Source organism: Protomyctophum bolini (genome assembly GCF_963924005.1).
Source record: "Protomyctophum bolini genome assembly, chromosome: 21".
Lineage (NCBI taxonomy): Eukaryota > Metazoa > Chordata > Actinopteri > Myctophiformes > Myctophidae > Protomyctophum > Protomyctophum bolini.
This window is the reverse complement of record NC_137882.1, coordinates 28,929,558-28,945,857: the sequence shown is the minus strand read 5'-3', so window position 1 is coordinate 28,945,857 and position 16,300 is coordinate 28,929,558. Positions and strand designations below refer to the sequence as shown.

The 16,300-nt window shown below is 42.3% G+C and overlaps 1 protein-coding gene across 1 annotated transcript in view; it reads left to right on the top strand.

Annotated features, from left to right (window-relative positions):
* Positions 1–5,275, top strand: part of reck (reversion-inducing-cysteine-rich protein with kazal motifs) — a 99,445-nt gene extending 94,170 nt beyond the window's left edge. Inside the window, exon 21 of the mRNA XM_080794150.1 lies at positions 265–5,275. Within this exon, the coding sequence (XP_080650276.1) occupies positions 265–507 (243 nt within the window). The 3' untranslated portion in view covers positions 508–5,275. The remainder of the gene's footprint in view (positions 1–264) is intronic.
* Positions 5,276–16,300: the final 11,025 nt, after the last annotated feature.

Genomic DNA, 16,300 nt, shown 5'->3' with positions numbered 1-16,300 from the left:
ACCAATTATTAGAATCGTTTTTGAACACCTTTTTTGTATCATGTTGTTTGTTGTTCTGTACACCTTTATGTCAAGTAAAAAGTTAAACTCTACAAGCGATGTGAGCGTGGATTATTTTTTGGAGCCAAGCTTACTGCTTCACAGGCTTTGGAACTCACAGTGTGTGTGTGTGTGTGTGTGTGTGTGTGTGTGTGTGTGTACAGTGTTCACGTTTCTCAACGCGCTCGTCTCTCTGTGCTTTCTGTCCCCCGCCACGCACGGCAGGTCGAGGCGTGCAGCAAGGAGGCGGAGAAGATCGACTCTCTCATCAACTACGCCAGTCCCACCCTGATGTCCCACGTGCCGCTGTCCGCCATGCTCACCTCCGAGGTCACGGTGTCCACCGTGCGCTCTGCGGCGACCGGCGGGGCCACGCCCCCGTCGTCCCTGATTGGCCTGTGTCTGCTGCTGGTGGTCGCGCTCGTGCAGGCTCCTTCGCCGGACCTGCTACTCGTCGCCCGAGCCTAAAAAGCGCGGCGGTTCCGGTCCGCCGCCCCCTGCAACGTTGAAGACCCACTGCTCCCTTTTGCTCTCTCTAGGGCAGATTCACACCGAGTCCGTTTGATTCAAACTGTTCCCTGAATACGATTGCCCGCGATTGGCCATGATTCACATTGGCCTTTGATTCTTTCCGCAACAGAGTACGCTACATTCAACTGTATTCGATGCTTTCGCGTTGCAGCGATCTGTATCCGAGTACACTTCATTCAACTGTATTCGATGCTTTCGCGTTGCAGCAATCCGTATCCGAGTACACTTCAATCGGTCCCGAGACTCTACCTTCCCATGCGGTTCCCGGGATTGGTTGTGTGATCCGCTCCGGGGAACGGTATATATACCCACGCATGCATTCACACTATACCCTAACATCTGCCAAGTGGTCCCGAGTGCGCACCCCGGGATCGTGGTGTGAATCTGCCCTGAAAGGCAGCGGTGCGGTCCGTCCCTGCAGCGAAAACGTTGAAGACTCCTGCTATATAGGCTCCTAGCTATATGCCTCGGCCCCCGGGCGGCCCCCAGCAACACAAACACACGCACGCACACACACACACACACACGCACACACCATCACACACACATGCACATGCTCACGCACTCACACCCCCATACCAAGGAGGCCTTAAAACAGCATAATTTAGCAGTTAGTATAATTGTGCAGACATTCACACGGGGCCGTCTTCTGAGAGAAACAACAGATCGGCCCTGCTGCTGTTGAAAGCTTTTTATTGTTATTATTTTTGACACGACAATCAATTTTTTTCCTTTATCGAATCCAAACTTCCCTGCGTTTTAGACAATCGATGTGTTATTTTTATTTTTTTACCGGCAAACGCTCTTATTGTGTGAATGCGAGTTTCTCTCGAGGTGTGTGTGTGTGTGTGTGTGTGTGTGTGTGTGTGTGTGTGTGTGTGTGTGTGTGTGTGTCTGTGCGCATGCACACACACACATCTCTAGTGTATTTCTCCTTCAGCAATTACCTTCATAACAGCAGTATTGACTGCGAACAGCAGCAAATGTGTGTCTAATTGGACGCATGAGTCAAGATGGCAACCCATCTTTCTGCATTATGATATACCCCCCCTCAGACACACACAGACACACACACACACACACACACACACACACACACACACACACACACAGGTAGTGACCAGCATAACAGAAGTAGTGCTCTAAGGCAGTGATGCTCAGGACTCCCATAACTCCTGAGAGTGTCCAGAATAATGGAACCAAATGTACCCTTTTTCGCTCCATCCGTCCCAGGACGTCTTTAGGTCCTTTTTTAATGAAATACAACACGATCGCTATAAAATCCACTTTTTTGACAGCGCTCGTTGCTGGGCAACGCCTTTGCTGAGCCCCTACCGGAACTGTCTTGCTGCACGCTGGAGCCATATTACTCCTTGGTTTACGGCCAGACAAAACCTCCCTATTTACTCTGAATCTATGCTATGCCTGCCAATATTTATCGCTAGTAAAGAGAGATCAGGACTTATGCAAATGGGAGGTTTCGCCTCCCGGTTTTTTGGCGGGGATGGAATGGAAGTTCGGTGGGTTTTTTCAGCGTGAAATCTCCTTCATCTGCTTGGCACACTGGTTGCCCTTTTATTCTGAAAAGATTCCCCGGCACCAGACGTATAATTACAAAGAGAATTTCACTTCAGCAGCACAGCGTTGGTGGTCATTACCTGTATGTGTCATTGATGAGTCAAACTCACTCCCTTTGTCACCGTGCAGCTCTTTGCGTGACACCATATTTAGGAAGCTCCTGCTTCCCCCAATAGCGACCAACAGCAATTCATACAGGAGTTTCTACTGCAGTGCAATATGTAAAAAAAAAAAAAACACATCCAGTGTGTTTGGACCTGATGTTTAAATGCTTTTATAACCTCAACAGTATTATAGCGTCACGCTCACATGCTCTGAGCCAGCCTCAAATTAATACTATACTACAGTGGTTTTCAACCCTTTTCATATCGAGGCCCGTTATTTGTTCTCAATTTGGGCCACGGAACCACCATTCAGCCTCTCAGACCCAGAATTGGTCTGGAATAGTTTGGTGTCGTTGGATGAGATTTTGTCTACAATTCCTTGGTAAATCTTTGGTAAATGTTGAGCAAAATAACAATTATTCTACATTCTCTAATCGTGTAGACTTCTTGTAAATGAAGTAATGTAAGATGTTTAACAATAACTCCTGAGAGCATGAAATGAAGGTTTCATTTTAGGCTCTCAAGAGTTAAAGATCTATTTGGTTACCATTTCCAACTCTCCGTCATTTGGCTGGGGGACCACCTGGGAACCGCCTCAAGGACCACTGGTGGTCCCCGGACCACTGGTTGAAAACCACTGCTATATGTAACTGTATATATATATACAGTATATGACCAAAATATGTCACCCCTTTAATTGTAAAAGCAGTACGTGGGACCAACCGACTTTAACGTTGTTAAAATCTTAATATATATACACTGTCAGGTGAGAAACCTTGTACGTCCAAAACTGTTACTTAAGTGCAGGACATGGACCCGGTTATTATTACTTTTGTTTTTAAATACTTTCCATTTTGGGTAAATGTTTATGAAACCCAGACGCAACCACTTTCAGCCACTGTGCCGCTATTTTGGGCCATGTCACGTTATTAACAATTAAGGGTTACCGGACGGAGAACTCGCCTGTTTTCCGACTCGCCGGTGTTTAGTGCATTTTTGTTTGACTTCACCTTCATTTAAATTGCGTTGAATCGAGAGAGAGAGAGAGAGAGAGAGAGAGAGAGAGAGAGAGAGAGAGAGAGAGAGAGAGAGAGAGAGAGGATAGGTTGTTTAGAGTTTACACTAGATGAAGTGGGGAAGCTAACGTTTTAAACACCAAAGTACCGAAACAATGTAATTCATTAGTAAACAATATCCTGAATTGGTACATTGGTATTAACATACTCACCTTTTTTATCATCGAATAGCTGACCATTTAATTGCACAAAATCATTTGATCACTTTGGAAATGAACTATGACATCTGTGGGTTTGACACGCTACACTGATGAAGACAGCATGTTAGCATAACGATGAAGACATTGATGAAGACTTTTCGCTGCGGCGAGTTGGTAAACCGGCGAGTTCTCCGGATACCATTAACAGTGTTGGAAAAGTTACTCAAAAAATGGTAATATGTTGCCTATACCTATTACTAGTTACTTAAAAAGTGGACCTATTCAACTTTTTCCTATAGGCTGTCTGTGTGTTCCACTTCCTGTCGATTTCATTGGATATCATCGGTCATCTGACCAGTTTCATTGGATTCCATTGGATCAAATCGACAGGAAGTGGAACACACACAGCCTAGGAAACGGGTGAATATACAGTGGTGCTTATATTATAGTCGTGTGAGCTCATCACACGACAAAGTATCTAATAAGGGCTCTTTTTTGCTGGTTAAAACGAAAACAACGTCTTAAAAAGTGGACCGTTTTTTTACACTCTGGGTGGCGCTTATAGCTGCTTCCTCTCCGCTAAGCTTCATATACTTACTGGCCAGTAGCTCATCCTGCGGATGACCATATATGGGCCTGAACGGCACTATACAAAGGGATGAATATCGTTCCTTCCTCTCTCTCTCTCTCTCTCTCTCTCTCTCTCTCTCTCTCTCTCTGTCTCTGTCTCTGTCTTTGTCTTTGTCTCTGTCTCTGTCTCTGTCTCTGTCTCTGTCTCTGTCTCTGTCTCTGTCTCTGTCTCTGTCTCTGTCTCTGTCTCTCTCTCTCTCTCTCTCTCTCTCTCTCTCTCTCTCTCTCTCTCTCTGTCTCTGTCTCTGTCTCTGTCTCTGTCTCTGTCTCTGTCTCTGTCTCTCTCTCTCTCTCTCTCTCTCTCTCTCTCTCTCTCTCTCTCTGTGTGTACATAACTGACCTATTAAGAAACTAAAGCAGGAACTACAGCCATTTTAATAACAAAAATGACAATCAGCCAATCGCGACCTGCGCACCGTTGCCCTCCCTGCATGTTGGGTGATATTTAAGAGAAGAATTTCCACAGCGTATACAGTATGCCTTTATCCTTGCCTGTTCGGCGGCTTTATATGAAGTATAATATTATGGAGGAAAAAAAAATGCAATAAGTATATTTGTTGATAAGAAATAATTGTTTTTGAAGTGTGTTGTCTATATTTGATAATGTATCGCGCGCAAAAAAAAAGAAGAGAGAAAACGGATGGAAGATAATCACCTATGTGCCATAATAATATGTCTTATTTTGTAGAAACAAAATGGTTGTTTACTCTGTACGTTATTGCATGAAGACTGACAATTATGAAGTGTTTTTTTTTTTGCTCTTTTTAAAAGAAAAGAATGTACTATGATGATGATGATGTGTGAGCGTGTTGTCTCTACCCCCCCCCCCCCCCCTCCCCTCCCCTGAGCATGTGGTGGAAAAAAAAGTACTCAATCGTTACTGTAACATAGAACTACACTCCGTTACGGTTAAAACGATTTCAGCGCTCACCTGGTGGTCACCAGTTTTGGCTCTCGTTGCCACCGAAGCCCATTATAGATAAAAGAAAGAAAATGTAATTATATTGTGTAATTCTATTATCACCTGCACACCAGATTAGAGGAATTTTCAAAATATGGATTAAAGAAAAAAAAATCGTCTCATCGTCCCTGGCAATCAGTGCATAATTGGATTCATCTCATCTTATTGTCACCTGGCATTTAAACTGTTTAAGTAAAAGCCCGGAATTAAAAATGTGCTCGATGCGTCGCATAATGTGATCTGTGGCACATTGTGAGCTTGTAGATCGGCTATTTTCAAATGGCCGGAACATGTATACAAGGGCTCAAGTGGTTTACTGTATGTTGTTCTGTAATAACAATCAAAGCAACTACAGTAACTAAAGTTTTCAAATAAATGTAGTGGAGTGAAAGTACGACATATTGGAGATTCGGTATACTCGAGTACAAATACCTCAAAATTGGACTTAAGTACAGTATTTAAGTAAATGTAGTTTCCACCACTGGTCCTCCTCCCCCCCCCCCCTCCTCCCTGCCTAGTGCCTACACAGCACAACGTCCTTCCAGAACAGTATTATCGTGCTAGGCAGCTAGCGTAGCAGTCGTTCCTCGCCATGTACTATTATTATTATTATTATTATTATTAGGAATGCACCGATGTATCGGCACATATCGGTATTGGCCGGTATTTGCCGTTATCAACTGACATTAACCGATGGCAGTGTAGCCAATCTGTTGTTGATGAGCACACATTTTCAGAACATTTCTTTCTTGTGTCGAAGATGTATTTGTTTCCCTGGTGCCAAAAGGTGGAAATAAAAACAACAAAAGCTAAGTAAACAGTCATCGGTATAACAGTATCGGCTGTTTGTTAAATTGTTATTTTAAATTGTTATTTTATCGCTATCGGGCCAAGAATTTCCATATTCGTGCATCCCTAATTATTATTATTATCATTACTATTATTATTATTATTATTTGTATTGTTATTATTACGATACGATATGTCTTTGTCCTAATAATTACAGCTGGGTTTGACTGCATTTTCAAAAGGTTTTGTTTTGATATTTTTGATATTTTTTGTTTAGTATTGTCTGTGATTTATTGAGCATATAGCTTGTTTGTTGGCGCTGCGGTGGGACCAATCAATAGCCCTGAGCACAAGCCCCCCCCCCCCCCCCTCCCTCCCTCCCTCCCTCCAGAAAACCATCCTGCCAGCAGCAAGGGGGATATTATGAGGAGGATGTTGAGGATTCTATACCGTTATATCATGTATACGACCTGCCAAGAATCCATGATGTGTTGTCTTTTTTTTTTGTCCAGGAGAAAGAATAAATTGGGCTGCTGGTCAGATGCTGTGCTCTTGGTTCTCTGTCAGATGTTCTTGCTGCTGTGTGACATGATGAGTGTCAACGTCTCGCTGACGACTCGCAGTGCTTGAAGAAGTACTCGCCTTTTTCATTTATTTATTTTTTTTACTGAAAGGGATTGTGTTTTTGTATTTCTTTCTACTTTCTACTTCTACTTTTTAGGTTTTCCGACCTCAATTGCACCCAAAAATCAGGCCCGTCAGAGTGGTGCTGTGCTGTGCTGTGCTGTGCTGTACTGTACTGTACTGTACTGTACTGTACTGTACTGTACTGTACTGTACTGTACAAGCCCACCTCCCTGGCCTGTGTTTGTTTGTGTCTGTGTGTTAGGCTGTGCAACAGTGACACTTGGTGGTGAACAAACGCTATAACGCTATTCTCGTGCTAAACCGTGCAGGAAACTTTTAAAGTAAAAGTATCAATACATGATCATCAGGTACTATGATTATACTAGGAGCAAGATTATTTTCAAAGTAAAGTATACAGAAAGTGTTAAAATTATGTTTTTATGTGGCCACACCCACCAGTTTATTAAGTACTGCCTGCCTGTCCAATTCTCCATGAGTAGCTGTCTGTCTGTCTGCCTGTCTATGAGTAGCTGTCTGCCTGCCTGCCTGCCAGCCAGCAAGTTGGTTAACAGAAAATAAATTGTTATGGCTGAGTAAAATAAAATACAATAAACACAATTTGCCTGAAAATAGATTACCCAGCTATGACCTTTTTCATGATAGTGATATGGCTGACTGAGTAAAATAAAACACTATACCTGAAAATAGATAGCTATAAGTGAAGAGCAATTTCCGCAATTACCATTTCCGCAATTTCCATTTCCGCAATTTCCGCAATTTCCATTTCCGCAATTTCCTCAATTTCCATTTCCGCAATTTCCGCAATTTCCATTTCCACCATTTCCACAATTTCCGCAATTACCATTTCCGCAATTTCCATTTCCGCAATTTCCGCAATTTCCATTTCCGCATTCCCGCAATTTCCGCAATTTCCATTTCCACCATTTCCGCAATTTCCGCAATTACAATTTCCGCAATTTCCATAATTTCCATTTCCGCAATTTCCATTTCCAACTATTAATGGCAGCTGGGTTTCATCATTCAAATAAAATAGAATTCTGTCCGTTTAGCTATAAAATTATGTCAGGGAATAGGGATACACAGTATATGTCTTTCATTTGCATTGCATCTCCCCCCCCCCCCCCCAAGCTTTTATTTTCGTTCGAGTAATAGTACAACTCTAATAGTATTACTTATAATAATGTAATTAAAGATAACTTCATTCAGATTTATTTATTTTTATTTCATTTTCCAGATTGAGTATCACTGTATTAGAGTAATGTTAACTCCATAGAAAGTACACATACAAAACACCTGGGGGTCTATTAGAGTAATGTTAACTCCATAGAAAGTACACATACAAAACACCTGGGGGTCTATTAGAGTAATGTTAACTCCATAGAACAGGGGTGGGAAAGTGGCGGCCCGGGGGCCACATGCGGCCCCCAGCTTCACTTAATGCGGCCCGCAGGTTAATATCAGAATACTGATATAGTATTGAGTTCAGCTGTATGCAATTCCAAACATGCAAACATGACCTGCTCTAATTATACTTAATGACTAGTATTAAATGACTAGTACTTAAGGACTAGTATTATTGTATTGTCTTTTTGTGTACAATTTGTATTTAGTTCATAAAGTTATAACTAAAACTAAAATCCATAAAAAAGTAGTCTCTCCATTGTCAAAGTTACCCACCCCTGCCATAGAATGTACAAATACAAAACTGAAAAAGTACAAAAATCACGGCATTCCATCTTCAATTGTGCCTGGGGATTCGCTCCACTGCTTCTTCAACATCATCCCCCTTCAACAGTCTCTCTCCTCTCTCTCTCTGAGAAGCTTGTCAGAAGTGAAATGTTTGAGAAGAAAAATGTGTGTGTCAAAAAAGGTCAAAACAAATGCATTTCATCGTTGATATATAAAGTCAAGAAAATATCCGTGTTGTCTGTCTGTCTGTGTGTGACTTTCATCGTAATACAACGTAAAAACAAAAAAAAACAATATCGCCCAGAGCAAAATGTGATCTGTCGGATTTGTCAGGATCCCAGGCTGAGGTAAGATATACAGTATAATCTTCAATATTATTGAGCCTTATACCCTCACAAAGAACATGCAGTAATCCATGGTCTCTAAGCTGCCTGATGGAGGGGAAAGGAAATGGTTGGAATAACGTGTTCCTTCCACGCGCTACGTCCAACCAGGGAAACTCCCCCCCACCCCTGTCAGGTGAAAAGAAGCGGCTTGGACTCCTCATGCACTGAAGGAAGCATGAGGTCAGTCCGTTGGCAGATGGAGTCTAGGGAGTCTAGCGCCCATAATTGTTGATACTGCGTGAACAAAATGGGTTACAAAATCGTAGGATAAAAATGTAAAGAAAAAAGTATTGAGCCTTAGATGCATGGATCACACAGATAATCACATGCATGCACGCGCGTGCACACACACACACGCACAGTCGCACACACACCTATACAGAACACAAAATATTCTGCATGTGTATATAACATTTGGTAAATGGTGCATTAACAGTATATAGTGCCTTTAACCAAGGCGCTTTACATAGATTGTGCATTACATTGACCCATTCACACACACATTCATACACCAATGACAGTGGAAACCATGCAAGGCACCAACCTGCACACCGGGAGCAATTAGGGGTTCTGTGTCTCAGCGGTTACCATTACCGGCCACTCTACCCCTGAGTCACCGCTCAATACAAACAGAACTTGCTGTGGAAAAAAAGGTAGCAAAAGAAGTCTTATCCATACGGGACAAAAAAAAAAAGTATAATCCATGAAGTGAGGAGAAAAAAAAGCTACAGTGAAGAAGATACAAAAAAAAAGAACAAAAAAAACCTCTGGCATTATGCCATTGTCAGTTGCCAGGTGTCGAATCTCAAGCATAGCCTTCTCTCCTGCTGTTTCTCCTCGGGGCCTGCCTGGCCCGCTGCCTTCCTGTCTGACTCAATAAAGGTGCAAGGCAGGGAGTGGACTGCAGTCTCTTCATTAGTAGTCCTGCACCCACCAGTCACTCCATATCGGAGGTATAACAGACTCTCTCCACTGTGACACTTGAACTCCATCTTCCCAGGAGGAGAGGACGAAACAACTGCATGCATACAACTGCATTAAAACTCGAGTTACAACTTGAAATTGGATGCACTATATGTGCAACTTATTAAACACAACTCTATGTTACTGTACACAGAAAGCAATTCAAATAATAAATAAGTGTCAACTCAATTCCACTATGTCTGCTACAGACGTTATTAATTTATTTTTTAACCTGTCGTATTTTGGGCTTGGCCTATATATATACTGTTTACATTTATTATTATTTTTCCTAGATAATTAATTTATGACACGTCATTATCACTGTAGCTAAGCTGCAGGTATGTTTATATCATTATTTAATTTCATCACTGTCAGGCACAAACCTCATATCCCCCATATTTCAACAGGAGATGTCCTTAACTAGCCTCGCGTCGCGATGCTAATATACCACTGCGCTGGGCTACGCCTCGGGGCTATATGCATATGCAATAGGGGGCGGGTGAAGTGTGCCTGCGCCAGGCTAGTCCTTAACGCTATGGACAAGAGGCCTGACCATGTACAGTACAGGGCCCACATGGGGTAACTCTGTCATTTCTCAGCCATTTCGGACGCGGCAGGCTCGCCGGAACCGGGCTGGCACCCAGGCCGCGTTCTTGTGGGTCTGGAACTCCCGGGGACCCCCAAACGGAGTTGCACCACTCACTTCACACAGGTGTGATTTTTGATACAGAGACAGTCATGGTGTCAAGACTATAGGCCCTCATTTATCAATTATCAAATCTGCCCCAAATTCGAGTGTAGGTTTTGTACACTCACATCGCCACGGCATTTATAAAGTGATCGCAAACAGCTGATCCTATACCTTAATTCCATTCAGTGATAAATGTGACGGCTGAAATCAATCTGGCACGGAAATCAAGCCTCGCCCTCGTTTTTACGACATGCACAACAATATATACGACCAAACAACGCATGGGAACCATATATTTACACTATGGGAAATACCAATAAAAAAGTTTCCCCCGCCTTGCTGCCCACCTCACCCAGCCCCCCCTCCCGCCTCCTCTCATACACACACACACACACACACACACACACACAAACACAGATGAAACTTTGCAAACTGGTGTGTTGTATCTTAAATAAACGAACACCTCTCACCTCGCTTGCCTTGCTGTCATGTCCACGCACGCACACACCTCAAGTACGTTCATTCATCACCTTCATTTCTGGCTTCAACAAGCCTCTCGTTTAGAATATTAATGCTTCAAGAGAGACTTTATCATAATGCCTGCGAGGTAAGCATCGTAATGATCGCGAGGTAAGCAACCAACATTATGCCTCCCGGGTTTTGTACGGAACGGAAAGGGACATTTCACCACTGGAAGAAACTGCAGTCAATCAATGTTAGTAGTATCTGTAGTATAGTCTAACAGTAGCACAAATTAAAATTTGCACCCTATGGCCAGAAGAATTATGAAGTCTGTGTGTTTGACTATAGAGTTTGACTGGATTGCTGAATTCCTACAATGCCCATAATGCTACACTTCCCCTCCTTGTGGAGAGGGGCGAGGCTGCATGTGTAACTTTGTAGTCCAGGAAGGAAGTGAGACCACATTTTCATCACAGGTTTTTGGCCATGAACAACATGGCGTCATGACTAAAATATCTAAATACACATATAGTACACACAAAAACAACAGTGATGTCCTAAACATCACTGAAATGAGCGCTGGTTGCAAAAGGGGTGAAAGTTGGCCCTTTTTACAGTCTGTCTGCAGTAGTACTATACAGTGCTCCGGCAGTGTCTGTTTGTTTGCCACTACGGAGCGAAGCATTCGTCTCTGTCGGGTGGAACTTAACACTCACTATGTCCAAACACTATTACTTTACTTTCCGCCCCACTGCAGATCAATAAGCTCATGTTCTGTTTGTAACTGCACGACTCACCGGCCTCATCGACAGAAAAGAACCACTCTCGGCCACATCCACTTAAAAGCACATCGAGCTACTGCACGGCAGAAACTGATATCTCTGAATGGAATAGAAAGCATCACCAATGAAGTGCTTCCACTCATACTCATGGTTGACGGAACCGAGCGGCAGGGGTGTGGGGGGCGTGGGTGGGTGTTGGACGGTAGCAATAAATGAATTGTTGCGCGCTTGCTCGTTTCGAGTACACCTCTGAATCCATTCTGAATCCATTCCAAGCATTCGTTTTGCACAAAAAAACACTCCTTGGGCTAAAAACGGCCATAGACATCATGACAAATTTGGCTGTATAGCTCAAGGAGTGTTTTTTTGTGTGAAAAAGAATCATGAAAACCCTATATAGTGTGATGACACATCCCATGGGGGTGTGTGTGGGGTTGGTTTGGTTGGATACTAATTGTTGTTCTCTGTCCCTGTGTAGGAGGAGAGTGCCAGCCTGCTGAGGTGTGTCTTGACTCTTGGGGATTGACACACCTGGTCCCAATTATCCCCTTGGGTATAAAAGCAGGCTGGCTGAGGCCATTCTCTCTCTCTCTCCCTTGCACAGGTCACACTGCCCGTTTGGTTATGCTTGTTTGAAGTGGTTTCAGTTCAGTTGCTTTCTGCACTCGCACATACACTACTGATGTCACTGGCCATTCACACCTCATACATTTTGCACCGTTCAAGCCTTATTTTGTTATAAACAAAATAATGTTAAGTGTCGTCTCCCTTTTTGTCATGATGTGAGCCAATTCATGACAATAGTTTGACATGTCACATGCTACTTAAAGCATAAGGAAAGTTTGATATGTTTGACAGTTTTGCCTGCCAGGATGTTAATGGTAGGGTCACAAGAAACCCCCCCCCAAAAAAATTACCCAATACTTCCAGCCGGTCAGCAAGCGGATACATGAATTTATGTATATAGACAATGTCTTTGGCCAATAAAAAAGACTATATACCCACTGTTAGCGCCCTCGGTTTATGAATGAAATTAGAACTTGGATGGTCTCAACGGGTGTTGTTTATTCTTCAGGTACAGTTGAAGGTCATGGAACACCGTGAAAACTATAAAACAGAATAAATACTTCAAGAATCATACCAAACATTTCATAGTTTTCAATAAAATCAGTGCATTTGAGTTAATCACTTTTGTACGAGTCAACAATAAAATACTTAATTTAGCCTACAGTTGATCCTAATCAGTGATTCAATATACCTCAGGTCATTTCAATAAACAAACAAGCAGATCATGAAGCAAAGGCACCACAAACAATGAAAATAAACCAAACAAAAGCAACTAGACCCAAAGTAAATCATGAAAGAAATCAAAACAAACAAATCAAAAAGTAAATCTGTACCTCACTCCGCTAACTGAGGGGCTAAAGGCTGAGTAGACAGCCACCGTAGACTTCAAACATCACCAAACGATTAGGGGAAAATTAGATGCAGGTATTTGGCACATCGGTCTCTGTCCCAGCAAAGCAGACACTGTGGACATTATGGACAGGTTCACTTAACAGTCGACCAACGCTACACATCATCTAGCAGGTTTTTAACATTGCATAATTAGTGTGAACATAGATGCTGCAACCAAAACAAACCATACCGTCTGGCGCTGCTACTTTGAGACCAATCTGAGAATCCCATCGTCAAATATTCGGGAAAACAGCGCCTCCCCTGTCCCTATGTCACTGTTTGTGTGTGGATGATCAGGTGAGTGAAGTGAGTAGACTTATGTTCGTGTCAGTGCGGTGACAGGAAGTTCCAAAGTAAAAGGGGAACCAAATTACAGGAAATGTCAAAATAAAGGTTAACCACATAAGCAACAAAAAATAACAATTAAAGTTAAGTGTCCCCGGCAGTTACACCCACTTTAAACAAAATAAGCCTGTCGGCTGCCCGACTATTGTGCATGGGCATCGGAATGGAGGGGCTGCAGGACAGTCGCAGAGAGGAGAATCAGGGACAAACTGATCTCCCTGCTGTCTATAACCCCTTGGAGGATTCTACCAGTCTGTTTTATGCAGTACTATGTTGGGGTTAGGCTGGGGTAGGCTGGGGATTCATGAATGTATGTATATAGACAATATATATTGGCCAATAAAAAGGACTATAATACCAAACTTCCCACCCGTCCACCTCGGCTGCTGGGCTACAACAGAACTGGCCTTCTCTGTGATCTTGTTGAGCTTGTTCAGCAGGCCTTTATAATCCGCCCACCCCAGCATACCACGACATGAAACAGAACTGCTGGCTACAACAGACTAATATCTCTATTTTTTCTCCCCTTATTTTGTCTTTCTGTTCCTCCATATTGTTGCCATGCACTTTTTGTTATGTTTGTTATGGACAGTTCTGTCTTTTCTATTTTATACCCGTACAGCACTTTGGTCGACCACTGGTCGTTGTGAGATGTGCTATAGGCTATAAATAAAGTTTGAGTTGAGTTGAGTTGAGTTGAGTTGAATAAAACATTTCCAGTAGCCTGCTCAGCCTCCTCGGGATATGATATGATATGATATGATATGATATGAACTTTATTTGTATAGCGCTTTTCAAAACACAAAGTGCTGCACAGAACATGATTAGAAACAAGAAGAAAAAGACAGTAACACAATTATAATGGCAAACAAAACAATATCAAGCATGTATGTACAAATTGGCTAATTAAGTAGTTAAAAAATACTGTATAAAGATGAGTTTTTAGGCGAGACTTAAAAATGGGGACGGATGGGTTCTACCCTAATGTGCACTGGCCGTGCATTCCACAGTTTGGGAGCTCGGAAAAGGCCCGGTTACCCCAGGTAACTAGATTGGTATGGGGGACAGCCAGGAGAGCCTGTACAGTCTGCTCCGTCCTTTTTTTGTAGACAGCCTCTGTGTTGTCTCTCCAGTCCAGATCTTTGTTTATAGGTGGACACCAAGGAACTTGTGTAGGAATCCACAATTACAACCTCTTCCCCCTTTGGATGGAGATGGGTACTGTGCTCCGTCTGGCGTCTATCACGTGTCATGTATTTGAGCAAACTGTGAGTTGTGCCTTGGGCATTTGTTTTTCTGTTCACAAATGTTAATTAAATTGGTTTGTGTTTGCAGGTTCAAATGCAAACCAAGTTACAAACAGTTATGTTTTACAAGCACACAATTTTCCCTCCAAATATTGTGTTCCAGGGACCACCCAGAAGCAATGATTTGAGTTCAAAATTGTTCACTTTAACACATTTTGCACATATTTTCATGTAATAATAATAATCCAGCTACGTTAGTATATATCTGTACTAGGCTATATCTGTTATCTGTTAGTATATATCTGCTGTGGGCATCACTGTCCGCTCTTTCTTGAGGTGTTATTGCAAATGAAATCTTATATACAGTAGCTTCATTGGGTTGCGTCAAGGACGAATAACACAAGTGACCTCATCGAATGCACGCCTCATGCTGCCTGTACTGTACCATGCTGCTGCTTCAGTGTGTGAGTCAGAGTGTATGTTCTCATCTCTTCCCAAGTTGCCACGACAACCAACTGTAGGAAATATCAAAAGTACAGCATTGTATAGTCAGAATAGGAAAAAAATAAGACCACCTGGAACATGGGCTGCTTTCATTGTGAAATGCTGCCCGGCTGAATAACAGGTGATGAATCTAATCAGGGAGCATGATTTGATGAGAGGACGCGCAACCTTTATTCATTAGATATGTTGACTGTGGCTTCGTTGTCATGTACAGTGAAACAAAATGCACTTAATACGAGACCATAGAAAGATCCAGGCACGGATTCACCCTGATGATTTACCATAATTAGTGTTGTGAATTATCTCATGCTGTCTGAATGGCAGCCTCTGGTGGACATTCCCCATTCCCTGCATCCATAATGAGACACCTGTTTGCCATCACACCACTCAACTCATTAGCCAATCACAGTCCGGTCTTGCCATATATAACCAGCAACTCACTCCACAGTCCTCACTCAGTTTTCAGCCTTCGGCCACGCAGCACCTGCAGATCTTCCTGAGTCTACCTAATACTACTTGACTATGTAAGTCTTTGTTCTGCTTTGACTCTAATATATTGTTTGTATGCAGCATGTTGATGTTGACTACTTCACCATAATCCAATTGGTTCAGATGTTCTATAGTCACTAGTGTCAAATGCCCATGTGCTAATTTGTAGTCTACCTGTTTATACAAATCCATTCATTCTGTTGACATTATGTTGATCTGAGTTATATTTCCTTTACGTGTCATTATATTGCCATTCGTATGGTTGTTTATTGTCTGAATGCTATAGTTGTTAATATGTATTCCATTTATTATTGTTTATAGAAACCATGGATTAAGGAGAAACTACCACATTGTTGGATGATAATATGATACCTTGGTGTCACAAACTGTCTCTTTAACTGGAGAAACTTGGGTGGTCCACTCAACCCACAAACTACAGAATATTTAATAATTAGTCTAGGGTGGGCTACAGTCAGGCCCCTGATGAAACTGGAAAATATTGCAATCCAATTCAAGTGAGATTTGGGTTTAGTTTTATTTTGTATATTTAGTTGTTAGTATTATGGTTAAAACATTGAGAGCTTCTGCTCTGCTGTCTGCACTGGTCTTGCTCAGCCATCTTTGAAAAGATTAGTTCATCATTTTCTTGGTTAATATTTAATTAGAAGGCAAAAATAAGTGTGTGTGTGTGGTGGGAAGTATTGGAAACACACCAGTAAAGCACAAATACCTCAAGTGTACTATATATGTACAGTACTTGCGTAAATGTACTTCCCACCACTGTTTGT